We start from the raw sequence: 27413 nt of genomic DNA on the forward strand, positions 1-27413 counted from the left end.
GGCCAGATATCTTCCCCCGGTCAAGCAGCTCTTCTTATACCTATGCTTTCCGCATATGCCCCCTGGTTTCACTCTCATGTAACCTTACTCTTAATGCCAGCAATGACAACAATGATGTTGAAGCAAGAAGAGCTGGTATTAGTATCAGTATCAGCAGAAATCCAAATCCAGGAACTGAAACTAAAAAAAAAAAGAAAAGTGGATTGCCACGTCTCCAATGTGCGACCCTGTTTCTTTTCCGATGTGCACACTAACCTTATCTCGAAGCGTGTGTCAGATGATGTGTAATTGAATGACCAGTATCAAGATTTCCCCATAAAGACGTTGTGCACCGTTTGCCTTTGAATAAACAGTGAAGGAGACTGTGCTGGAGTACGTGGAGGAGCTGTCTGCTTCCAGAAGAGATCCTCACACGTTGATCGCGACCGTGCCAACTCATTTAACTTAAAGCCATAATGTGATAGAGTACACTCGTAAAAAATGTTCACAACTCAATTTCATTCCGTGTGGTGACCAGCACAATGCCCCCCCCCCCCCCCCCCGGTTCGAGTGTGTGGCAATACTGGAGAATGCTTTGTCACCCACAACCACTTACATGTAGCTGCACCAAGCCCTTAGTTATTATTAATAATGATAATAATAATAATATTAGAACAGTTTACCCTTAATGACTCTTAAATAATGCACAGAGATGTTGGCAGGAGATGAAATTCAACATTTTGTTTGCAAAACATTGTCATGTATACAGTGTCCGCACTAAGCCAGCTCAAAGCGGTTTGTCTGAGCGTGGGACAGGAAGCAGTGGCGGGCGATGTTTGTTAAAATGAATGAATAATAAACTATATTTTCCTCCGTTCCTTTTTCGACACATGCTCCATTACCTTTCAGGGACACGACGACGAAGACACTTTCGACACAGACATTTGCCATTGTGTGTTTCTTATTCAATCTGATTATTTGCAAACCACAGATTTGTATGAGCTCACATTTCTAAGCCGAAATGTACATTTATTCATTTACAGGTCTATTAATGTGCATTTCCATGCGATACAGTTTTAACCACTTGTGGCTGAAAGGAGGAAATGAGAGTGATGGTAGTAACCAGGTAACCTGGTTATGAACATGGTTAATTTTAGGTGTGACTTGTATTTAGGTTGAGGCACAAAAAGCACCTGTCAGATATTGTGCTAATGGAACTTTTCCATGATACTAGGGATAGCAACTCAACTATAGATCAATTAAAAAGTCTTTTAAATCACGAAAGACATAAGCTGATCTTCAATATTTAGCAAGGGAATGTCTAACAGAGGAGTCTGGTGTATATTTAGCGACAGCACTGCCAAAAACCAGCGATTGTGAGCGTAATCACGAGCGTTATTTCTGCCATATTTCAGTTCAGATGCAGGAAGTACTGAGCGATCAGGTGAACAAATCTCTTTAATTCACTGATTCTAATGATTCACTGCACTGAAAGCAACTGCTCTGTCTGTTACTAGTCTGTGTGTTTGTGTCACGTATGAAACAAGGTCACAGCAGTTTCATGATGCCGCGCCCACGTTGAGGAGGTACCATAGGAAAACGGGCCTGATACCAAACAGTAAGATGAGCCGAGTAGTGCTAGAACTGTACAGTATAATGGAAAAGCGCCATAAGTGGCTGCTCACCAGGGGGCCCCTTTAGATATTTGTTTTAAAAGCTAAAGCCATTAAACTGGTTCCCTTATTTAATTCAAGCTCAGTAAAAGCACCTACTTTGAATACGAAAGTGCAAAAAAGTGCCATCTAAGCTAAAAAAAAACAAGATTGACACTGGTTTGGAGTAAATAACACAATCGTGTTACAGTCAAGCACACGCTACTCCAAGGTGGTGGAATGCAATTCTGCGTAGGACCCTACAAAGGCTCACGCCTGCCCCGATTTTATGTAAAATTCATAAAACGCCACCATGTTCTGTTCTAAATACACATTAGTGTGGACTGCTGCTTGGCAGGAGTCTCGCTCCCGCTCGCGCCGACCACTGGCCCCTCCATCTACAAATGAGAATGTCTCAAATAATTGTGATTTATGTCACTTACAAAATCTTACGGCACCTATGAAACCTCTTGCCAAAAATTATATCATTCAGACCTCCATTTTTTTGTTCTTCCTTTTTTTTTTCCTTTCCGGAATGTATAAATGAAACATTTCCCATGATTTGCAGAAAACGCAGGGTGGTGATATTTTACCGGGGGAAACTCGTACTCACGGCGAACATTAAAGCGCTTATGAAAGACAAAACTTCTGCTCCGCGTGACACGGTGAAAGTATCGGTAACAGTGTGACAATTTCGCTCAGTATCAAGTGCAAAGGTTTAAGACATGGTAGGAATAAATTGTATCATCAAAGCGCTCGGACGCTACACACGAACAGCCGATGTACTTGAAATAAGATGGAATTACAATATGCAGTGTATTTCCTGAAAGATAAGAAGAAATATTTGAGACGCATTCAGGTAATGAAGCCGGACAGTTGTTTCCATACATCGGGATCCTTTTAAATACTGTTCAAAACAGATATTTTACTATCAAAAGTACAACTGTAATATGTGGCACATGTTGTATACTGAATGAGACACAGGGTGTGGGGAGTTTTTGTCTCTTGGAGTTGAGTGACGCTACTATGATCGGCCCTCGGGCTCACTTTCAGGATATGTTTTGATCTGAGCTCTTTATATTGGCTATCAGCTTGTCAGCCAAGGATCTCTTCAGACTGCTGCGGCTGCTGTTTGACTTTGCCAATTGATTCATCAACTTATTTTCTGATTAGTTTCCTGGCAGCTTCTGAGCGCTTCTGACTCATTGCTCTACCTCGTGCCTCGAGGTCAAACCGACAAGGAGGCCCCGTTTGTGTGACAGCGTCACTCATTACTTTTTTTTTTTGACAACACCTATTTTTTGCCTCGTATACAAGTGCGAGATAGGGATGAAAACACGGAGCTGCAATTTGCAGTTTGTGACCTGATTTATGAAGTGGAATCATTCTCATGATTCATTTCCTTTTGCACAAGGCTGCTGCTGCTGCTGCTGCTGCTGTGACTGTGGGGCTCTGTCATTATGCAAGCTGGAGCTCCACAGGAGGATGTCGCCCTCTGCTGGAGAAAAGTGGAGTGGCAGTACCACTTTGAGACTAATATTTGGAGTGAATGAACAAAAGATACATATGTTACATCCAAATATATAAATACAAACTCCATAACTTGTTGTTTTTTTGGGGGTGATGAAATGGCAATGCATGCGTATATTTTAGAATATTCATAGACTGTTGTTTTTGCCAAGTTTTCTCGACACAAAGTTTTAACGATTCCTATTAATATTTATTTGTACTACTTAGATGACACAGTTCACGTGAACAAAGCAATGCTGACTGCTGCAGATTAAAAAAAAAAAAAAAACTGTTACGACAAGACTATTCCTGAACAGCTCAAAGGATGACCCACTTCCACGTGAGAGGGCTGTTCGCTCTCCCATCTTACACTGAATTAATCACAGCTGACAGATCTGAATGTTGGGTGTTATTATAACTGCTATAGGACAGCGGACGTGGACACGTGACTTTGTCTTTGTGTCCCAAAATGTACTTGACGTGACGGGGATGTAAGGAGATTACTGGAGTGATACAGAAATTAGTGTGAGAACACAGGTACTTTAAGTCAATGATGACGGAGGTGGCAAAAATATTATTTAATTTAAGATAATTATTACATTTTACATTCACTTAATAATTAGTCTCAAATTATCTTTCCACAATGATGGATTGTTTTGTTTCATTTAAGGAAAGTAACATGTTTAGGATAATAACCATAATAAACAGAATTGACTACTTTAATGTAAGTATCATCTCAAAATGGGACTCAAGGACAGTTATTGAGTAAATGTACTTAGTTACTTTTGTCACCAACAAGAACAGCTGTGCTTCAGTGGCTGTAATGTTTATTTGAATCTCTGTATAATATGAAACCTAATGTTGTGAAATAGCACTAGTCCAAAAGCAGATAATGATGTAGTTATAGCGCCTCCCAGAGGCCGAAATGGAGTTCCCAAATTTGAAAAACAATTGGAGCTGAAAACAGAGGCAACAGGCAACAGTATTATGGTATACAGCACATATAATGATGCACAAAGGGTTATAGTAGCGTAGATACCTTTCTTAACAAGAACATTTGTATCGAGAAAATGGTTGATAACCAGGTAATAATCAAGATAACTAGGGATAAAAGCACATATTTGGGACAGACCTTTTGTATTTGCATTTCAACTCATTGATCATAATATGAATTTGTAAACTGCATATCATGTTCCCTGATATTAAGCATGAAATACAGCACATGTAAAATAAAATAAATCAATTACACTCCCTGTACCTGTACCCTGAGTGTTTTGCCACACAGTATATATATATATATCACCAATACTGTGACATATTTGCACTTATATGGCATACCCATGGTAAAATGACTACATATACTATGAGAAATACATGTTAATGTATGTTTTATACATGTTTGTCATATACGTTTTACCTCATATGTTCATATATTGTACGAGGCTACTTAAAAAAATGTTATCGGCTAGAGAACATCACAGGGGAAATATTGTTCTTGCTTTTCTTTTCAATATAATCTCCTTTGACTTCAAAACACTTGATCCACCAAAGTTCAAGGATTTGCTTCACTCCCCTCTCGCAGAAAAGGGCACATGGATGGAAATTCAATATGAGTACATTTTGGTAATAGGAGAATAGCTAGGGATAGATAGATAATGTATCCTACTGATATACAAAACTGCAGACAAATATTGATGTGTCACACACTGCTTACTTTTGGAATTATTCTCTATGATATCTTACATTTTGATTCCCACTTTGATCATTACATTACATTACATGTCATTTAGCAGTCGCTTTCATGCATTTGCAACCATGTTGTCTGTAAATATGTTCATGTGTGGATATTAAAACATGTTAACAGCGTAAATTAATGATGCTGAATAGGCCAGTAATAAAACCCCACATATCAGCCAGCAGCTGTTATTCCTGTTTGCTTACTTAAAAACAACAACAATATTCAACACAACAGGGATAACAATATCAGTCCATATGATGCAAAATAAGTGATAATGAAAGGAGAGAAAATAAACATAAACGCAAAGCAGGGGTAAAGAAAACAATCGAGAGCATTCATTCAGGGAACGGATTATTGTAGATGTTTACATGTTGAATACATGCAGTGCTGTCTTCTAATAATAATTTCGTTGAGGGAGGTGAGAATCGAGGGTGAGATTTGTAGAATTTTTGCAAAAAAAAAAAAAGATTTCCAAAAGGCCCATCCATGACGTAAATGCAGTTACAGGCAGACATGAGTAATCGATCCCATATCTCAGGCAGGGAGGAGCAATGTTTTCATGCCTGCTGACGATCTGGGGTAGTCACTCTGCTATGGCGCCCATGATGTCGCTGGTGAAGGAGGGGACATCATAGCATTGTGTTAAAATTCGCGTCGCTGTGAACTACTCTGTGCGTTTTGCTACCCTGGATTAATTTAATTACATTTTTATTTGTGAACCGGCCATGACCGTGGAGCAGAATGTCCTCCAGCAGCATTCACAGAAGGTAAGCTTACATGAGCTAACGTGCTAACTTTAGCTTCACTGCATAGTTGCATAGTTTTAAGACTAGGCAGTTTCAGAGTGTGATATCTAGGACTATTATTAGCTGTGTTGTCTTTAAATTGTTGCATGTGGGTTACGGCTCTGACGTAGGTAACGGGAGAAATGCGTCTGTAAACAGCGAGTTAACGTGTGTATGCTAGGCCCCATCATTTCTCTTGCGCAAAGCGTTATCCAATGTTTTGCTAGCTGTTAGCCAGTGGTAGCTAACGGTTATCACGTAAAGTTGTGTTTTACGAAAGCGTTGTCGTACAGCGTCAATGACAGCTGTCAGTGCACAACAAACAACAACGACGCCTCGCTCGGTTGCGTTAGTGTAGTCAGTCAGTTGTGTCGTCAATTGTAATAAAGCAGGCCAAATGGCACTGACAGGTTACATTTTAATGTTAAATTCGCAGTATTTAATATGAGAAGTCTATTTCCTGAGGCGCTGTACCGAATACATTTCACTCTACGTGCTACCACCATCTATAATAGTTAGTTTGAAGTGTGTATCCGTGTTGGTGTGTTCAAATGTTTCCTGTGGTACTCATCACATATCTGATATCTTTGTTTACTAAGTATGGCCAGCGGTGTGGGTACCAGCTAAGCTGAGCCTGGCCGCTTGGCGGGGATTTAGTGGCCTCCTAGCAAGCCAAGTATGTTATGATTCATAACGGCTAAAGCAGATTTTTAGGTTAGTCTTGATAGCGACGATACTTAACAAGAGTGCACAACGAGTGTTGCTTCAGCTTCTTTGGCTCTTATTTGTGGGATTTCCAACACCATGCCCAGCACTATACAGCTTTGTTTACTTGTGTAACCACTTGATTGAAGTTTGTAAAACGTGGTTAAGATGTTTGCTTTGCTCGTCCTAATGAAAAGAATTGACCGTCTTTGCAAGTGTTACATAATCACCCATGCCATTCGGTGCCAATGTCGCTGTTGTGTAGCATATGTTCACTGTGTTAAACCAAGCTGAACACATTTCATTTAATATAATCCTAAAAAAGAGCTGTCTGATTTACGTGAATATCTGGTGGCACATCATGGCAGTTTCAACTCTGAAGGCAATAATAAATGCGTAGCCTCTCATTAATGACTCAGTGTAACACTAACCTTATTATGCAGTGTGACCTTTTCACAAGTCAAAATAAAATTATGATTAACACCCATGGTAATTAAGATGGGGTAAATATTGACCACTACATTTTTGCACAGTTTTGACATAGTACATGTATGACTTTTGAAAATAATGGCAAATAATGTATTTGACGATACAGTATTTATGACAGAATGCAACGCTGTTTAGGTCTGGACTTTTTCAACATTAGGTAAATGAAAACAGGCTTTTTCGAGTGTTCCATCCACAGCTGTTTAGCTAATATTTGGAGTTTTATTGCTGCTACCCATTTGTTATTGTTGTTGCATGTGCTTCTTGTGCCATAAATTGCCCTTTTTCCAGTGTGGTGAAATGCAGAAGTTACATTTAAGAGTCATTATTTTTATAACACCATTATTTTATTCACTGGATCTGTTTCCATTGCACTTTTGCACATTCACCTTTCTATATGAACTTTTGCAACTCCCTCAAGAGTAAAAACCTCAATGCAATAAATGATTAATTTATTTAAAGTTTTTCTGTTTTCATTAAGGATTTTCTGTGCAAATGTTTTGGAAAACCACGTAACATATGATTGTCTTGTGGGGTTAAGTAATAGTCATTGCAAGTTGTGCTTCATGAGTGCAGGGAGTGGTGCAGGTTTTCATGTAATGACCTGTGGACGGTGAGATGAGATTCTGTTGAGGGAATCCTAATCCTGCTTGTGCAGTTTGTTTTTGGTTGTTACCATTTCACTTGCACATTCACTGAGAAAGCCCCTTGTTTGTGAGGTGGTGTACAACATTAATAGGTGTTATTCAGAGGCTGTCCTGTAATTTGCTCATGACCAGTGTGACAAACAGCCGTGCCAGACATGTCACATGGAAATGAGTGTTTGTGCATTTCCATCCGTTCTTTTGGTTGACTTGGCACAAGTCTATCACAGGTGTAATTTTCCTCACACTGAAGTGACCCAGCCAGCAAGCCTTCATTAGTCTGCGTCACTGACCACCTGTCATTTTTATGGTTAGTTACCTCGTTGGTTGAAACTTGGCAAAAAGTCATTGTAACTTTACCAGTTGTAAAAGCCTTTGCTAAAGAGGTCTCTTTGGTTGAAGCTGTGTTTCATTCAAATTAGCTCTGATGTTGAGGCTTCCACAGTAGCATTTGTCATTCAGCACTATATCTGACATGTCTGGGAGAACTTCCTCTAATGGCGCTTTTCCACTATACATTTCTAGCACCACTGGGCTCGACTCTACACAGTTTGGGAGGGGTCGTCATAGCACTACTGCAGAAGGGGTTGTGATTCGGCTCAGGTCGTAAAACAAGGTTTTGATTGTTTGACTGATCTTGTAACTCAAGGTCAGGCAACTGTTAAAGTTAGTTGCAAGGATTTGGTGAAGTTAATTAGGGCATCAATGATCATTCGATTAGTCAAATACTAAATTGTCAACTGTTCCGATAATCAAATTATTATTATTATTATTTTTTTTTTTAATAATTAAAACAAGTTTTCTGATCATTCAGCTTCTTAAATGTGAATGTTTTCTTTTCTCTATATAACAAAGAAATCATTGAAACTGATTAATTTTGGGTGGTGGACAAAACAAGACATTGAAAACATCATCATGACGAGGTTTGTGCAAAAACACTGATACACATTTTTCCACATTTTCTGACATTTTATGGACCAAACAAGTACTCGATTTATCAAGAAAATAATGGACAGATTCATCTTTTATGAAAATAATCGTTAGTTGCCCCAAGCGTAACATTACTGGAATGTTTTGTAACATTCATGAGATGTTATTAAGTTATTAAGTTATTTGCTCGAGCATCTTCTTTCAATACTTTGAAATTAGTTGCCCAGTTCGTGAAAATGGAATTTGTCATTTAAATGTTTGGAACAGTGACAGTGTGCATTCAATTTTAATTAACAGTATATTCTCCCACTTTATTTCCAAGGCACATAAAAAGATCAACATGCTGCAGGGCACAATGTTCTTTGTTAAAGTCTGTGACCTGTATAATCTGTGTTTATTTATGTCTTGACAGTAGAGCAGGGTGTCTTGTTCTGGGTGTGTCAGGCAAATGACTGACACAAACCACTAACACATTCCTGTCTTAAAATGATGTCTTGCCCGAATTTTAGTTTGCCAGCTTGGATGCTATAACCATGCTCTGGGTTGTGAACTTGAAAAACTATGCTGACTACACTTCAGTTGTATCATAACTTTCATGCACCATCTATGACTATTCGTTCACATACATTGGTCATCCAGCTGTTTTTTAAATAAAGTGTGTCATTTCCAAATCAATTACAATCACTCTAACACAAATATTATGTTTAGAGGTAATGAAAGGAATTAATTTAACCTCATTGTAAACAAAACGTTATGTGGCAATGATGTATCAGCATTAGGGGTGGGTCAAAATATCGATTTGGTGATATATAATCATCCTTCCTCATGCAATACAATTATCAATGCCACGGCAAATATACATATTTAGTAAATATACATACATAGTCCCTGCCAGTTTCACTCTTCGTCGGGTGTTGCTACTTGATGTCTCCTCGCGGTGACACTGCTGAACTGAATGAGGGGTAACTTGCCTAATTGGCGGAAGTTGCCTAATAATAATTTCTCACTTTGGTCGATTAGTTGGCCCAAGATTGGATCGCACTTCCTGGAACTATATGCACTTACACACAAGACGTCATGTTTGAGAGAACAAAAGTAATGTTTTTAACAAGTCTGACTGTACAGATGTGTCCACTGTCAATGTGTTTGCATGTCCAAATCGCCATGATTGTCAGTAAATCAAAAGCACTACTCCCTCTGCTGTCACATGCAATAAGATCTTAACCATTAGTGCAAAAAAGCAATCATGTGTTCATCAGTGTTGATATGGTAATGGTGGCTACAAATAAATCAACGTATCGCTCCTGAGGATTTAAGAATATTGTGAAATTTACAGTAGGCCTGAGGGTATCGGCTGAGGAGGTGGTCTGCTGAGGACAGATTGCATTCACACATGTAAAAGAATGTGGCCATACAGTATGCGTTCCCAAACCATCTCCGAATGTTGTTTTTTGATGGGATCTGAGGACGCGTTCAGGACAGAGTTGGTGCTTTCAGACCTGAACTCAATGCTGTCCACTTGTGATAATACCACTCAGGATGGAGGTTAATACCAAGTCTAAACCGGGTCTATTTTCTCAACGAGATGAGTACTTCCTAGTGCACTTCAGATTTGTTCACCCATCCTTCCACATTCATTGTGCAAGTGCTTACACTGCTCAAGAGCAAAGTAACAAACCTGTGCTGGTGAAAGCCTGGATCGTTTGTTTGCTACTGCTGCCTTATTGTATGACATGCTCTCGGGCATGACTGGTGGTTTTCATTATCTTTGTGTAGAAGCTCTGGCTCGTCATTAAAGTCTTGAAAATTAACTATGACGCTGACAGTGTACAACATTGCCATGGATGTGCCATGCAGTCAGTCTTTGGTTGATGGAAAGAATCTACAGGAACACCAATGAGTCGTAAACCAACGAAGACCCATGTGATGATGAGGCACTCTTTTCCATTGCCCGCTGCACCTGTGAAACTTACTGTATAGTAGTCTGTGTTCCTTTCACTCAAGACTTAAGAGTTCTTCCTTGTACACTGACACTAAGTGCACTCTGCCTTTATTTATAGTGCATTTATTCAAGCTGGGCATTGCAGGTTGTTCATTTGGTTACGACCACGCAGTCCAGCTGGGTTTGACATCGCACTTAAGATAATAGAAAACAGGATTTGAGTGAGACAGAGCTTTCGATCTGATACTGTATTAGTTCCTTAAACCCAGGTTTGACATGAGTGGCAATTTCCATCCATTAGATATTAGCTTTAATGCTGTTGATTAGGATTCTGTTGCTGTTAATACTGGTCAGAGTTTGTTTGCTGGGTAGAGTGTTTTCTCTTTTTACCTGTGGTGTTTAGCCAGATGCATTCAAATGCTTGTTCTATAAATGCTGACTTTGTCAAGACTACAGTTTGTTGTTCTTGTGATTTTAAGCAAAAAAATAAAGAAATACAGTATATATGATCAACATGCAAATTTAGTGCAGTTAATTTCCAGTAAGGCTGTAATTGCAATTATTTTTATTATTGGTCAATCAAAAATTAACCATTTTAATTATAAAATCAAAAATTATGAAAGGTACGTGTTTTCATTTCCCCATGCTTGATGTGGAGTATTTAGAATTTTTTATTCTTTCACTGCCTCTCCTGTAGCCCTTGAGCGGTTATAAAGCGTTTTGTAATTCAGTAGGATGTCATCGGATGATTAAGAACATAATGTTATTGTTTTTGTTCAGTATTCAGTTGAAATGTTGACTTTTTACACTACTTTTACTGTTCCTCCTGTGTATTGTTTAGCTTTTCCTCTTTTTCTGAACAATTTACTCACTCTCAACCTTTTGTGTCCTTCTCTCCTCTCTTGCTGTCAACAATCAGCATCAGCAGACTCTGCTAAACCAGTTGAGGGAGATAACAGGAACCACGGACATCCAGCTGCTTCAGCAAGCTTTGCAGGTACACTATGTACACATTAAAAACTAATATCAAAGGTGATGCGTTCACACTCTGTGCACACAAACTGACACCGAAATGGGATTGAAGTTGTAGTGGAGCGTTGGTGTTTAATTTCTTATTTTCAAATGCAGGTGAGCAGTGGAGACCTGGCTGAGGCTGTAGCCTTTCTGACGGAGAAGAACGCTAAGGTTCCTCAGCAAGATGAGACGACCTACTACCAGACATCCCAGGTGGCCAGTGATAGATATATCAGTGTCGGCAGCCAAGCAGACACAAGTGAGTAGTTCACTTAAACCTTTGGCACAGTAGTGTCAGATAAACCATAGGAGCTTGTTTTTATAACAGTCTGTAAATTGTATTTAGATTAGAATGCATGTGAAGTAAGATTATAAAATAATTATAAATGTTTAAAGCACCTTTTACATACATGTAAAAGTACAGTTTGTAAAATAGAGCACCATTTGTTTATTTCCCCTCCAAGTCGGTTGGAGAACCTATGGAGCCTTTATTTGGCATCAAAACTCAAAAGCTGTTTACTTTGTCAATTGTGGGCTATTGTAAAAACATGGTGGTCCCAAACGGTGTCCACCGTAGAGCTGAACTGGCTCCTGATGTAATTAATGGGCTGGAAATAATGATTATTTCCATAATCGGTTAATCTGTCAATTATTTTCTCGATTAATGGAGTACTTGTTTGGTTCAGAAAATGTTGATTGTTGATTTTTTTTGTGTCCACAATCGAAAATGATTTAAATTTGATGATTTATTTTTTATATGGAGCAAAGAAACCAGAAAAATCAGAAAACGTGTTTTAACTACTTACACATAGTTGATTATTCATTTAATAATCGATTGATCGTTGCAGCTCTATATAATTATAAAAGGCTCAGTCAGGGAAAGTGAAAAACAATAATTCATATAAGTGGCTTTAAAAACTATAATTATCTGATCTTCAATTTCTGGCAAACAAAAATAATTTTAATACATTCTACAAACTGGACTGGACTTTTAAAAGCAAACAAAATGTGAAAATGTTTTTGTATATGTCCCTCAAGTGTTTGTATGCTCTTTTTTGTTGCAGATGTCATTGACCTGACTGGGGATGACAAAGATGACCTGCAGAGGGCCATCGCCCTCAGTCTGGAGGAGTCTAGTCGGGCATTTAGAGAGACAGGCATCACTGATGAGGAGCAGGCCATTAGCAGGTTGGCCTTAATGCATTTCTGACTATAAACAAACATGGCACGAAAATCTGAACTTAACGTCTTATCAAACACTGAAAAACCTCCCTGATGGACCTAACGAATATCCACACTCACTGCCTGCTTTGAAAAAAATATCCTATTAACACTTGTACAATTCTGACTTGTTGAACTGTAATGGAAAAAGAAATAGTTTACTGTAGCTACAATGTCAAATCAAATGAATGAACCTTTAGAAGTTTAAAAAATGGTGTGCAAATAAATCCAACAGAATCAGTGAAAAGGAGTTTAAAATAAAGGTGTGCAAGCTGTGGAATTGTACACAAAGCAGGTCATTCTGTAAATGTGAGACCATTTTTTTTGTGGAGGACATAAATGGTTTATTTCCCATGCGTAATTTGCCACCCTCTCTTTTTTTAGAGTGTTGGAGGCCAGCATTGCAGAGAACAAGGCGAGTCTGAAGCGTACCCACACAGAAGTATGGAGTGATTCACCCAACCCACATGACAGGAAGAGGATAGATAACTGCCCAGTGGGGCTGAAAAATGTTGGCAATACCTGCTGGTTCAGTGCTGTCATACAGGTGGGCACAAACAAACACAGATACTGCTGGTGGTCCAACGTCAAATGAAACCCTTTTCTTCAGAGCTCGTCATTTATTGTTTTCTAAAATCGTCTCGTACTTTGCTCCCCCACCTACTTTCCTCAGTTATGAGAAAGTTAGACTTTTGCAATCCTAGCATTCCTAGATGGAGTGATCAACAGTTTAATTTGGTGCAGACATTCTGACTTGGTTTCTTTTGCACTGGTGGAGTCAGTGGTAAAATGTGACTGGAGCTGAAATATGCCAAATGAACACTGGATACATCGTCACATGGCTGGCTGGCTTCAGTGTAATTTAACCCCTAACCTTGAGGAAGAAGGCACTGCTTGAAATGTGACTCCACTTCACGTACAAGAACAAGAGTAAACAACTTTCTCTTTTCATGATAACACATTTTTGTCGATTCTTGTCTTCGTCCTCTCACACAAAACAAAAAAGGACACTGAGCTTAAAGCAGTGAACGTAGTGATAAGTGTTAAAATGTAAAAATGTTGTTGAATTATTAACGTAACAAAGTCACAACACTTTTTTGCTTGTTAAATAATACATTTCGTAACTGCTCGTTCCCTTACCTACCCACATCTCCTCAGGGTGTTTTCACTCCTTTCATCATATGATACTTATTCCACATAATTAGAAAACATCATATTATAATAATTATAATCTTCAATTTCGGTGGCATGAACTAGAGTTGTCTGAAGCATGTGAACAGGTTGTTATTGCCAGAAGGGGAGTTTTTATCTAATTACAGAGAACACAAGCCCATCATAAAAAACGTTTATCCTCATAAGGAAGAGTTAAAAGCCAATGCAACTAATAATTAATTATTTATCTGTTACTAAATGGATTGCAAGCAATAATTGGTTAATTAGTGTTAGCATATGAAAGCTATGTGGAAGATGAAGATATTGTCATTTTTATTTTGTTTACAGCATTTTCTGCGTTTGTATGAACAAAACAACTCATTGGGAAAGTGACAGATTAATCTAATTAATCAGTATTTTGAGAAATTTATTTCAACATTATTGCTGTTGTGGGTAGACCACCTATTCATGAGCGTGGCCACTCTGCAGTATAACAAATAATTTTAAAACAATGTCTGTAGCCCTTCTGCTGTTACTAACGTGTCTTATTTATTCCTGTTCAACTTGAAGTCTCTGTTCAACTTGCTGGAGTTCCAGAGGCTGGTGCTCAACTATTCTCCGCCAGCCAGAGTCCATGACCTGCCTCGCAACCAGAAGGTGAGAACCCTCACTTGTTCTCATAAAGGAAATGAACAAGCACAACCTAAGTCAGAGTGTGGTATCTTTTAATGCTTAAAACCCCCAGATGCCTTCGTCAAGCCCTGTTTCCACCGAGTGGAATTGTTCGGCACATATTTTTTTTGCATTTCCATTAGGAATAGTACCAAAATAACCAGCCCCAACTGTTCAGTTTTTTTGGCACCCTTCCCTTGGGGTACCAGAGTAAAATGGTGTGGTAAAGTCATGGTCAAAGACGTCACTCCCTCTGTTCTCATACAAAGCTTGCGGTCTTGTAGAGACAAAGTTCAGGAAAAAAAGAACTGCTGGAGTATGTTGCCGACACGGCCACCGGGCACAGTCCACACAGCGCCTACCAAGTAAAGGTCATCTTCCAAGTTGAAATGCAAGCCTGACCCGAGGGCTACTTTTCCATACCGTACCATACTGTACCATAATGGAAACACAGCATTAGTGACCTTATACAGTCTGTATCATAGCTGTCCTTTTATAGCTTATCACAACCAGCAGTACTTCAGCTGTAAGGCTCTGACCCTCCTCGAGCTGTGTTAACATTCAGCAGCTGTGTGATCTGGCCCTAAGGTCACTGGAGCTTAGTGTTGGTCCCCGATAGTTGACTTCACTCACTGCCTATAAGCTTCAAGAAGAGCCAGCTGCTGTGAAATGTTTGATAAATCCTTCATGTTTCTCCACCCGGACAAAAATGAAAATACAGACGGACTGTGTTTTGATGCAGCCTGCAGTTTGAGATGCTGAAATGTGTCTTGTTGTGGTCACTGTTACATTGGCAGAGCAGTTGTCCATATGTTCTTGCCTGTCCATATTTTCTCTTCAGCATGCGCTCACCATAGAGTTAGCAGGCTGTCTCTAATCTGGTTTAAGCCTCAGTGGTGGAAGTGTGGTTTGGGGCAATCATCTAAATTCCAGCCATCCTAATCACTTGACCTTTTGCTTTTGCGGTATGAGACTGCTAGAGCTTAGAGTCTAATCTTTACATCGCCATGTCTGCGGCGCTACCATTGAAAAGTCATTGCTAATCGTCTTCAAGGTCATTCCCCTTTTCCATTCACATTACCAAATTTGCCAACAACAAAGTGCTGTAGCACTTACTACTGAAAATACATAGGTCCAATTCTGCTTCAAACTAGTGAAAAGGGTCAGTTCAGTGTTTGTCCTTTTACCAAGTTTGATAGCTACTGGCAATAACTTTAAAGCCAATGTTTTCACTGGTGGCAACAGCACCCCCTGCAAATAATAATACAGTTAAACTAAGCACTGGTACGTGTAACATTGTTTGTTACATTTTGTGTTACACAGTTAGAAAAGCAGTCATTGGAGGAAGTTTAAATTTTTTTTAGAACTTTTGTTTATTGCTGTTAAAGAGAATTATATTGTTTCCATATTTACAACCAGTTGGAGATGATAAACAACATCTGTAGCAGTACTACATAGGTGTATTTGCTACAACAGTTAACATATAAAAAATGATGATTTACTTTTGTATCTGTGCATTTGAAAAGCTTGATTCTGTTTTTTTTTTATTTAAGACATTACTTTTACTAAACCACAGCATTGGAAAACTAGACTCGTATGTTCAGTTCATAATTGGTGCATTCTATTCCTCTCCTTCTGAGATGATTGACGCAGATTTGATTGCAGTTTAATTCACTAAATTGCTTATTGTGTTACATTGACCAGGAGCACAGGAACCTGCCCTTCATGCAGGAGTTAAGGCACCTCTTCTCACTCATGGTGGGGTCCAAGAGGAAATATGTGGATCCGTCACGGGCTGTGGAAATCCTCAAAGATGCGTTCAAGTCCAGTGAATCACAACAGGTAATCCTCTTTCTGCCACACTAGATGTTTTCTGTGGTATTTTGTTGCTTTAAAATGTTGCATATAAATCGCTTATTATTGTTATTGCTTACAACTATGGGTTATTGCATTCGTCATTTTTATTGGCTCAGGGGCACAATGAGTCAATGATGTAAGGGGTGAACACCCTTATTATCTGGTAATATGCTGCCCCCTATGTGTTTGGAGTATTAATTAGATTTTTGTCCATTTGTTACACACTGCTCCTGTAAGAAATGTGAGTGATTCCTGTTGAACCTCATGTGTCAAATGTACAGAACTTCTCTATTCTTCTCCTCATGTAAGCATTTGCATTAAGCCAGTGTCTCTGCAGAGGTTAACTGAGGCCACACCTCTAGCTTCTGTACTCATCAGTCATGTCGTCCCTCTGAGTAATAGTTGGGTTAGAGAGGCATTGACCTGAATTATCGGGTGACGTTGATGTCCACGTGCGAGTGGCCTTTGGGCATTCAGGTTCCCTTTGAAGTTCAACAATCTGTGAACGCCTCGTTTAAGAGTAGTCCTCTATAATCCAAAGCTCAATGACTATCAGCATTTGACAGACATAGCATTGATTTGCCTGATGAGACTTTTTCGCTTGCAGGTGCAGTTAAGTCCCATAGTTTGACACTGTGACCCCATCATGTTCCAAGCACAGTACTGTAATTGGTCATGTTGTATGTATATCTTCATATGTACTTTCCTTTGCAGCAGGATGTGAGCGAATTCACCCACAAGTTGCTGGACTGGTTGGAGGATGCCTTCCAGATGAAGGCAGAGGAAGACAGGTAACCACAGCTATTGGTGACTGAGGAGTGAATAAACATACAGTTAGGCCCCATTCAGACCTGGTATTTTCATCTGTCCTAATAGATCCAATCACATACAGAGGGGTTAAGTGTGACTGTTCACACTTAGCATGTAAAATTATGTTTTTCGGAGTCTGGCATTAGCACAAGTGACCAGTAAAGAGAAAAAGAAAAGAGTCACCTGAGTGAATCAAAGCAATACTCTAGGGTTAACATGATAAATTAGTGTATATGCGCTGATAAGTGTAAAGTCTTTAATTTCATTAAATCTATAATAGATCAGAGGACTGTAGCTCTGTAGGAAGTTGTTATTTATGCACCCTGAAGACAGATTGGGTTCATATATTCTCAGTAATGTGGGCAGTTTTTGTTATCAGATCTTAGGATGCTTTAGGTGCTTTCAGACCTATTCTTAATACTGTCAGCATGTGACTAGATCACGAAGGACGGGTTTTAAGTACCAGTTCTAAAAGGGGTCATACTAGACAAGTTTTAGTGGGTATAAGCGGCAAATTCTCAAGCAGTGACTCAAATGTAAGTTTTTTTTTGTATATTTGACTTTAACCAGTGCATCATGACACCACCTCTGTTTGATTTCAGGGAAGAGGAGAAGCCAAAGAACCCCATGGTGGAGCTTTTCTATGGTCGCTTCCTTGCTGTGGGTGTCCTGGAAGGTGAGAAGAGGTGTTAAATTAAAACCGGTAATGAGAAAAAGTGCAGGGTGCCGAAAGAATTAGGGCGAGATTAAGTATTAGGTTGGTCTGATTACAGCAGCCAGAACGCAAGCGAGTTCTTGCCCCTAGTAATGAAAGGTGACCTTGTCCTAATGAGATGTGGTCCATGTAAACGAGGCGAGCGGTTTGCATTGATCGTGGAAGACCTTGACGGTTGATTGACATAGCACTTATTATGCATGACAACACTGGCCCAGAGCCACCAAAAGCTGAGCCAGTGGACTCTGCTGCTCATAAAATGACCTTAATGCCTCATCTGCATGTCCGCTAGCTACTCCTCTGCTCCGTTTTTTTTGGGGTGGGTGGTTGTGGGGGATACTCTTATCGTGGCGCTCTGGGCAGCCATTTAAATAGTTGTGATTGAATGGTGCTGAACAACTGCAAATCACCTTGGATGCAAATGAAAATTAAGTACTTCTTTATTTATTTTTGACGTATTATTGCTTTTGTTTTTCTTGTCTTACATTTTCCACTCATGTGCAATGACTCATGTTTGATTACAGCACGATGGAAGTCCTATTAACCTCGCCTCTCTTCAAATGGTCTTTTATTTAGCACTGTGCATTTTATCACTGCTTATTTGTTCTCCTCCGTGTGTGCGTGTAATTCAACAGGTAAAAAGTTTGAAAACACAGAGATGTTTGGGCAGTACCCGCTGCAGGTGAATGGCTTCAAGGATCTCCACGAGTGTCTCGAGGCTGCAATGATCGAGGGTGAGATCGAGTCCCTGCACTCGGCAGAGAACTCCGCCAGGTCTGGACAAGAGGTCAGTGCCAAAGAAATTGTTGTGATCCAGTATGTTTGGTTTATTTCATCCTCCAATGAACATGTGATGGTCATGTGACCAAGGATTTGGGGTAGAGGATTGAGTCTTTGCATTTCTATTAATAGTATGTGAAAGTGCATAATAACAGATTAATCAAATTATTTCAGTGTTATTGTTACATTCTGGTACAACTTAACCTTCTACCAGGTTCTATGTCGAAGGAAGAATAAATCAAGCAACATGGATTATATACGTGTACATAGATGCATGTTAATAAAGTAATTTCACTACCTATCATTTGCACCGAAGAGACGGCTATCAGGTTAAACAATAAGGGATTGTGTGGTAGAGCCTCTCTAAAGGGTTCACCGTCTTGTCCTTTGCTATTCTGAGATTGACCTCTGCTTAGCCGTGGCCTTGCCCACACTGTCTCACAGCAGCTGGGAGTAGCTAATTAACAGGCAAGTACACAGATGGTTATGGCGCCTAACCCTCTGGTAAAGCACCAGGCATGAGCACGAGGGGGGGAGTATTAGACACAGAGGAGTGATGCTCCTTTCACATCATACAGGCAGACAGGGTTTCGAGTCATGGAATGACTGCTCGTACCAGTGGACCTGTCTCCTTCACTGTAGTTTAGTCTTCTTCTTCTTCTCCTCTTACAACAAGTGGAGATAGATGCTGGTTAGTTATATATTATATTTTATATATATATATATATATATATATATATATATATATATATATATATAATATACAGTCAAAGACAGAATGTTTTTCTAAATCACATAAAAAAACTTGTTAGAAAACTGAAAATAAAGGAGGAACATATTTGTATTCTAACATATGAGAGATAATCTGTAACTCTTGTCTTTCAGCACTGGTTCACAGAACTCCCTCCTGTGTTGACCTTTGAACTCTCGAGATTTGAATTCAACCAAGCACTAGGGCGACCTGAGAAGATCCACAACAAGCTTGAGTTCCCCTCTATGCTCTACATGGACAGGTGATAAAAATGGTCAACAACTATAGAATCTCTTAACTCCTGCTGTAAATGATAATCAATCCAAAGTCACTTTAAGACTGAAACCTCTGCTGTGGTCTTTGTGTGGGTAGGTACATGGACAGGAACAGGGAAATCACTAGGATCAAGAGGGAGGAGATAAGGAGGCTGAAAGAGCATCTGACGCTGCTCCAACAGCGACTGGAGAGGTACTGCTTGTTCAACACTACAAGTCAACCACAGTCATGCTCAGTCAGAGTAATTTGTCACTTAAAATGTGCTCCCTCATTATGCCCTCCTTATATTTCTCTCTCCCTCGGCTGCCTTCCATCTCTCTGACTCCCGCCCTTTCTCCTTGTTCCTTCTCAGGTATCTGAGTTATGGTTCCGGCCCCAAGAGGTTTCCTCTGGCAGATGTCCTCCAGTATGCCATGGAGTTTGCTTCCAGTAAGCCTGTGTGCACTTCCCCAGTAGAGGACATTGACTCATCAGCACCTCCCGGCGGCACAACAGGACAACCGCTGCCCCCGGCAAGGCAAGTTGGCTTGTGGCTTTTCTTTCTTCATGATTTTCTGTTGGTTTCAGGAGCAATGACGGAGAAACAATTAAAAACAGGCCGTGTAATAAGTAATAATAATGTGTAGTAATAAGGTCGGTTTTATTTGCTCGTACCAGTGTTTTAGTAAATAGAGTCAGTCAGTCAGTCATCATCTACCGCTTTATCCTCTACGAGAGGGTCGCGGGGGGTGCTGTGCCAACTCAGCTACATCGGGCGATAGGCGGGGTACACCCTGGACAGTTCGCCAGTCCATCGCAGGGCCACACACAGATAGAGACAAACAACCATTCACTCTCACACTCACTCCTATGGTCAATTTTGAGTGTCCAATTTACCTATCCCCACATTGCATGTTTTTGGACTGTGGGAGGAAGCCGGAGTACCCGGAGAGAACCCACACACACACGGGGAGAACATGCAAACTCCATGCAGAAAGGCCCTTGTTCCAACCGGGGCTCGCTGCAAGGCGAGAGTGCTAACCACTACACCACCGTGTGGCCCTCTAGTAAATAGAGTACTTTATTAATCCCAAAGGTAAACTGAAAGCCGAACTCGGAACACACTCTCCACTGTGCCATGTCACCATTGCATGTTTAAACATGATTAGCAGCTCCTTGAGTTTTTTAAACATTCCCACATCTTAAATCTGGGAAATTAGAATTCAGAAGACCAAAACCAAAAAAAGAAGCACTATAGGTGGCAGTGTTATTAAAGTGTGGAGCTTCTGGAGCTAAATCTGCCCAAAAATTAAAAATAAAAAAATATGCCAAGAAGTGGGCTGAGAGCTGAATGAGTGAGAGTCTGGTAGTTATATCCTTCACTGGGTTGCAGTTGTCTTGTAAGGTACTGCACACTCGCTCCAGTGTTTAAAAAAGAGGGAGGGGTCTAGAACAACGACAAGAGAGTGGTTAAAGAGTGTACCAGTGACGCAAGCATGGACTAAAGTAGCCAATGGCGTAATTTGAATGCAGTAGTTGGTGTTTGACGAGAGAGAGGCAGAGGGTACGCTGATTTTTATTGCAACATTTATCATTTCAATACTTGACACTAAACAGTGAAGATTTGCACATCGTTCTGTAAATAGCATTATTAGATATCCATAAACAACTGATAAAAGTGATCCAGGGGTTAAGCCCACTGAAAATAATTCCAATCGACTGTCAACATGGCAATTAAAGTATTGAATGTTGAGTGGGAGGATCTTTCTAGCGTCATTGAACAATAAGATATTGTTCAGTCAAGTAAAAACCATATTTAACCCTTCAAATACAGATTGAAGTTTGCTTTTTAGGTGAACCATTATTTGATATTTCTTTATCTATGAAGAAAGGTAGATTACCGGTTTGTTTGTAGCAGCCTTGATCGGGGCCCATGCTGCATTCCCACTGCACATAGTTAAAATTTCTTTACTGTGTTTTTTTTCATGCTGCAGCACAGCCGAGCAGGACCCTCTGCCCCCCCTAGAGAGCTCAGGGTCTGCTTCAGCCCCCACCACAGCTCCCACTGCAGCCCAGCAACAGAGAGTACCCATTCATAAACCCTTTACCCAGTCCCGGCTTCCTCCCGACCTGCCCATGCACCCTGCTCCGAGGCACATCACCGAAGAAGAGCTGAGGGTGCTCGAGGGCTGCTTGCATCGTTGGAGGAGTGAAGTGGAAAATGACACCCGCGGTAGGTGTATCTGTCTCACGATTGCGTCTCAAAAACGCTCGTCTCTGTTATAATTCCTTCAGCATGATTTACCTGTCAATCTCTTTGTGAATAATACCGCTGGTGTAAACATTAGATTGACACCGACAAATGAAGTTTAATGATTTTCTTCCCATCAGATCTTCAGGGCAGCATAACCAGAATCCACAGAACCATAGAGCTAATGTACTCTGACAAATCTATGATGCAGGTGAGCTGCAATTTTCTGTCATCGCTCTTATTTTCAGTACTTATAGTGCATATTTTCAGTAAGCCAATAACATGTACTCAATTTTTGAATGTTTGTGTTTGTTGTTCCAGGTGCCGTACCGGCTTCATGCAGTGCTGGTCCATGAAGGCCAGGCCAACGCAGGCCACTACTGGGCTTATATCTACGATCCACATCAGCGCTGCTGGATGAAGTACAATGATATCTCTGTTACCAAGTCTTCCTGGGAGGAGCTGGTCAGAGACTCATTTGGAGGTTATCGCAACGCCAGTGCCTACTGTCTCATGTATATCAACGACAAGAAGCCCTTTCTTATAGAAGGTACATGTGGACTGAATGTATCACTAAGTAAGTCCTCTGAGAGGTGTAAATATTGATTCAGTCATTGTTTATTGCCAAACATTAACGTGTGTATATAAAAGCTAAATATCCTGCAGATAAAGGCAAAGTCAGCATTAGGGCTGAGTATTTCTTAAATTGCACCATAAAAAAGTTTAATGTATGATTATTAAATTAGTGAAAGGTGAGGCAATACCCGTGTTGACTGTTTGTTAAAATGGAACTTTGCAAGTCTGGTCAGTTTTACGTGTTTTTTCCTCTACGAAGCTCCCGTAGTAATTTCTGTTTGATCAGCTCAACTCTCTTAAAGTGACTTTCTTCAGTGTATTAAGTTGGGCGGTGATGTCATGTGTAAATTCTCCCTCCCTGTTGTCTTTGCAGAGGAGTTTGATAAGGAAACAGGACAGGTTCTCAGCGGCATGGACAAACTGCCCCCAGACCTGAAGCAGTACGTGAAGGAGGACAATGAGCTCTTTGACAAGGAGGTCGTAGAGTGGGACACCTTGCAGGCCCGCAAGGCCCAGCAGGAAAAGCTGGCGTTAGTCGCAGCTGCAGCCACCGCCGCCGCTGCTGCTGCTGCTTCGGCAGCATCCAGCACCTCCACCACTTCCTCCTCCCCTCAGCCCATGAGTACTGAATCCACCACTCCAGACAACACAGGTCAGAGAAGAGAAGTATACTAAATTAACAATCAATGCTTTTGTAGTTGGTTTGTTTTATGTGCAAGAGGCAGACTTGAAACTGTTGCAGGGAAATTAAATTTAACATACAATTTTGATATTAGATTAAAACATCAATTGGAAAACGAGGCTGATATTATTTCGACATTGGGCTGTTGATGATCACTCACCATTGTTTCACTGAAATCTTGAGCCTTTATTTGAGTTTACATGTCTAGTCTCTAAATTATTTTCTAAATCAATTTTACACGGGAAAAGATGTGTGAAAGCAGGCTTGATTTTGTTTGGATTCATACCTCCAGGCTGATCGATGACCTTTTATCATAGTAGTGAGGTCCATGATCCCTGCTATTTTTTAGGTTATTTTGCTCCTTTTCCTTCTTCTTCTTCTCGTGTGGACCCGTGTTTTATTATTGTTGGGGTGTCTTCCATGGCTGTTGTCATGGACTGATCATATTTCTTGCGTGCGACATGCCAGCAGTATCTAATCATGTTTTTGAAAGGTAACCGGAGATTGCTGATCACCTGCACTGAAAATTGTGTAGCGTGAACAAGGCTTTTGATGATTATAAAAAGATTACAAAATAACCTTGAAAGTAGATGTGCAGTTTTAGCCACTCCCTTAGAAACATTAGTGTTTTTAATATCTCATAGTTAAGATTCAATGTGGGGTTCACAACAGCTCTCAGGTGCTACATATTCTGTATTATGATAGACAACATGGTGTGATGATTGGTAAAGTTAAGCAGTAAAGTAATCGGCATGTTGTTGCATTGTAATTTAACCAAACCTTTAATGAAACTCATTTTATTCTCAGGGGCAGTTATCCAAAATAAAAGCATGTGTTATCATAAAATGCTATGATTGATTTCTGCAGTCATGTGGATAATCCAACGCGGATGGAACAGAGGAACTGTCTTTGCTTTATGTGTGTCTTGATGTTGTCGTTGCCTCCTTTGTAGTTCCCCAGCAGGAGCCAGAGTACATGGAGCAGCCGTCTCCCACCAATGACTCCAAGCACCTGCAGGAGGACACGGAGCGAGCCATCTCCAGAGCTGCTGCCGAACAGGAGGAGAGAAGCCCTGAGGCTTTGTTGAACGCTGTATGTAAAACACACTCAAAGACGCACAATTTGCCTCACTCACACACACACCGAGTCATTGTCACCGCATCTTGTCTATCTATCTTTTCACGCAGCAGCAAAAAACTGTGATGTAACTGTGGTATTATTTTATTTAATTTGTTCATCCAGAGTAAATCTCAAGAGTTAACACTTAGAGCTCAGGATCAAATGATGTTTATTGTATGAGGTGTTATTTTCTAAGTTTTAGTTCAAGAGAACTTAAAGGATGCCCCATAGTATTGCAATTAAAATATGAAAGGTAAACACTGAGAAGGTTTACTAAACGCTACAGTGTGCTGTGGAGCTTAGTCTGTCACCCTAGTGTTGTGTTTTTCTTATCAACTAATTCCCTGTTATGGTTTCCAGTCACTGCTAGTACAACATCACCGCAGCGTTTCAATAAAAGTTTATAAATCAAAGTGACAAAAAAAGTCTGATAATCTTCTAAAGGAAGTTGGTGGAGACCAAACCAGAGCCAAAACGATGAGAATGCTGCCATCAACATGTGGAGTGTTTACCAAAACATAAGTTCACGAGTAAGAAATTAAATAAAGTTATTTCTTATGAAAAAAACACTAGAATCAGTGAATCAATTGGCGAAAATAGTTGGCGATTAATTTAGCCCTGAATTTAAGCAATGTAGTCTTTTGCTGCCGCGTCTCCCTCTGAACCAGGTTTAGAGGATAGATTGGAACTGCATTAGAAAGGGAGCTTTTTTCCTCTGTAGAGAAGGAATAATTACAAAAACATTACACATCAAGAAATATGTATGATTCGTATCATATGATGTATGAGTATGATAAGAGGAGCTTAGACAAGTGTGAACGTATCCTTTATTCCCTATTATGGGCTAATTAAAGTTTCCACCATTTCCTGAGCTGTTCCTAGTATGACTAAAGAAGTTAGTGATAAGATCTGTCAAGTTAAGTTTTGCAAAGTCAGTGTCAGCAGAGTCAGTTTGAGGGAAACCACATCAAAAGTTCAGATATTAAATGAATTTATTTGATGATTGCGATATTTTCTTTCCACTCTTATCTAACGTTCCATGTTCTCCATCGGTTCTCTCTCCCTCCTGTGTCATCTGTCCATCTGTCTCTACAGTCTGTCCCCTCTACCACTTTCCCTCAGCCTGAGATCCAGGTGAGCAGCCCCTCCTCTCCTCCTCATGACCTGGTCATGGAGGATGGTTCCCCTGGACAGCGCACCGTAGAGGTGGCCATTCCTCATGTGGGGACGTTTGTCATTGAGTCAGAAGAGGGGGGGTATGATGATGAGGTAGCGCTCGCCCTGATAAATCCTCTCTCCCTTCTTTGTGCAATGTGCTGAGACGCCTGTGCATATTTCATACAGGGAGTGGGAGCTTCATTGCACATTCGCATGGTTCGACACTAGATTTTTCACACCTGAGAAAATCTGACACTTTATATGGACTGACTCTTCTGGGTTGGCTTGTGGCTTCAAATTATGCACTATCAGACCGTTGTCTTTCTTGGTGGTTCTGTTTGACCCTGGTGTAAAAAGTTTCCTTTTTTTTTTGGTCTGCATCTTGACACAGAGGCAAGTTAACTAGGAGCTTCTGTCTTCACCTGAGTCACAGTTAACTGAAAGAAAGCCAAGACCACAGTGTTGGCATATGAATAAACTGTTGAATATTTCATGTCAAATATTTGATAAGAAATTAAATTAAAATGAAATCATATCTTTCAGTAGCTGAATATCAGTGTGGCCCTGTGCTGAGCTGGTGTTAATATCAGTTTTGTGTGACACAGTCAAAAGTGGATGGATCTAAGTACAGTTTTTAATTTTTTACGGTTCACATTGAGGACATTGATCAGTTATAACAATAAATCAGGTAATTGTTTTTTTTTAAGTCTGTGTAAAGCAAAAAAAATATCTCTTATGACTTACTGCCCAGGAAAATATGGTTTCAAATCAAGTAAAATTCAACATTATCTGCTCTCAAATGCCCAAAGCAGTTGAATGTTGGTGTTGATAAACGTTAGTACGGAATATAAACATAAAAGCTTTGGTATTACAGCCATATTATGCGGTGCACAAACACAGAGCTGGTTCAGCGACAGTTCTTTCTCCCACTCGTTTTTACACATTGGAAAGAAGTCTGACATCGGTTTGGTTTGGTACAGTACAGTAGGTATTTTTTCGTGTTTCCATTAGGTATAGTACCAAAATAACTAGCCCCAACCTTTCCATTTTTGGCACCCTTTCCTAGCTCCACCCACGTCAGTCAGGTGATTGGGCGAACACCACTCCCGCAGTTACTCTATTCTCATACAAAGCTTGACGTCTTGTTGAGAGAATCAGCCACAAACTGAGCAGTTAACAAAACAAACTGCTGCATTTCCTCCATTGTTGTCCGTTATGTTGACACGATCGATGTTGTTGTCACACCGGTACGACGTCACGCTAAATGGCCACCAGGCACGGCCCACACCCCGCCTAACAAGTAAAGGTACTGCTCCGTTCCAAACCGAAACCTCACCATGATGGACACACAGCATAATGTCACCATCACAAGGCTGTATATGATTCTTTTAGCTGCGTAACGTGCCCACTGACCTGCTACAGTTTCATAATGAACACCAAAAATACTTACCATATAGAGTGAAATGTTTACGCCCACTGTCAAAATATTAATATTAACCGCTATTACAGGCTTCAGGCAACACATTGATATATTCACCTCATGGCTCCCACTTTTACTTGAGCTCTCTTTCCCTCATGTCAACACACACAAACACATTGATACAACTATATAGTCAGACTAGTTAAAATTACTATTTGGTAGTGCACTTTAATTAGGAATACAGATTTAGAAATTCCCTATTCCCTAACTATTTTTGGTCGCTATCGTCTGCATTTTTCATTCAGTTTGAATCAAAAATTTTGGACCAACGAAGGACCATTTAAAACAATGTTCTGCTATTAATACTTTCTGAAACATTCAACATTTTCTGCCATTTTCTCCCATTGTAAATGAATGGAAGCCTTTGATCTGAGCTGTGGGAGGAGTTGGCAACCAAACAATGTCAGAAACAGGAAAACAATTCCATGCGGCGTTACAGCTACTGGAGTTGGTGACCAAAAAGGGTAATAAAGAAACTGAAAACAATAGTTGGAAGTACTCGGCCTTCCCAGCTGCATTTTGCCAGGGAATATGTACACATGTTCTCCTT

General features: G+C 40.1%; 1 protein-coding gene across 2 annotated transcripts in view; it reads left to right on the top strand.

Annotated features, from left to right (window-relative positions):
* The first annotated feature begins 5442 nt into the window (after positions 1-5442).
* The window catches only part of usp25 (ubiquitin specific peptidase 25), a 32301-nt gene continuing 10330 nt past the window's right edge, over positions 5443-27413 (top strand). Inside the window, exons 1-19 of one of the 2 annotated variants that reach the window (XM_058627092.1) lie at positions 5443-5645; positions 11290-11367; positions 11499-11643; positions 12449-12572; positions 12990-13152; positions 14328-14414; positions 16134-16271; positions 17001-17077; positions 17699-17772; positions 18447-18598; positions 19477-19604; positions 19715-19810; positions 19971-20135; positions 21592-21830; positions 21989-22059; positions 22170-22398; positions 22798-23076; positions 24059-24198; positions 25321-25494. In XM_058627092.1, the coding sequence (XP_058483075.1) occupies positions 5604-5645; positions 11290-11367; positions 11499-11643; positions 12449-12572; positions 12990-13152; positions 14328-14414; positions 16134-16271; positions 17001-17077; positions 17699-17772; positions 18447-18598; positions 19477-19604; positions 19715-19810; positions 19971-20135; positions 21592-21830; positions 21989-22059; positions 22170-22398; positions 22798-23076; positions 24059-24198; positions 25321-25494 (2601 nt within the window). In that variant the 5' untranslated portion in view covers positions 5443-5603. The remainder of the gene's footprint in view (positions 5646-11289; positions 11368-11498; positions 11644-12448; positions 12573-12989; positions 13153-14327; positions 14415-16133; positions 16272-17000; positions 17078-17698; positions 17773-18446; positions 18599-19476; positions 19605-19714; positions 19811-19970; positions 20136-21591; positions 21831-21988; positions 22060-22169; positions 22399-22797; positions 23077-24058; positions 24199-25320; positions 25495-27413) is intronic. The other variant, XM_058627093.1, reaches the window with a different exon arrangement.

Source organism: Solea solea, chromosome 4, assembly GCF_958295425.1.
Source record: "Solea solea chromosome 4, fSolSol10.1, whole genome shotgun sequence".
Classification (NCBI taxonomy): Eukaryota; Metazoa; Chordata; class Actinopteri; order Pleuronectiformes; family Soleidae; genus Solea; species Solea solea.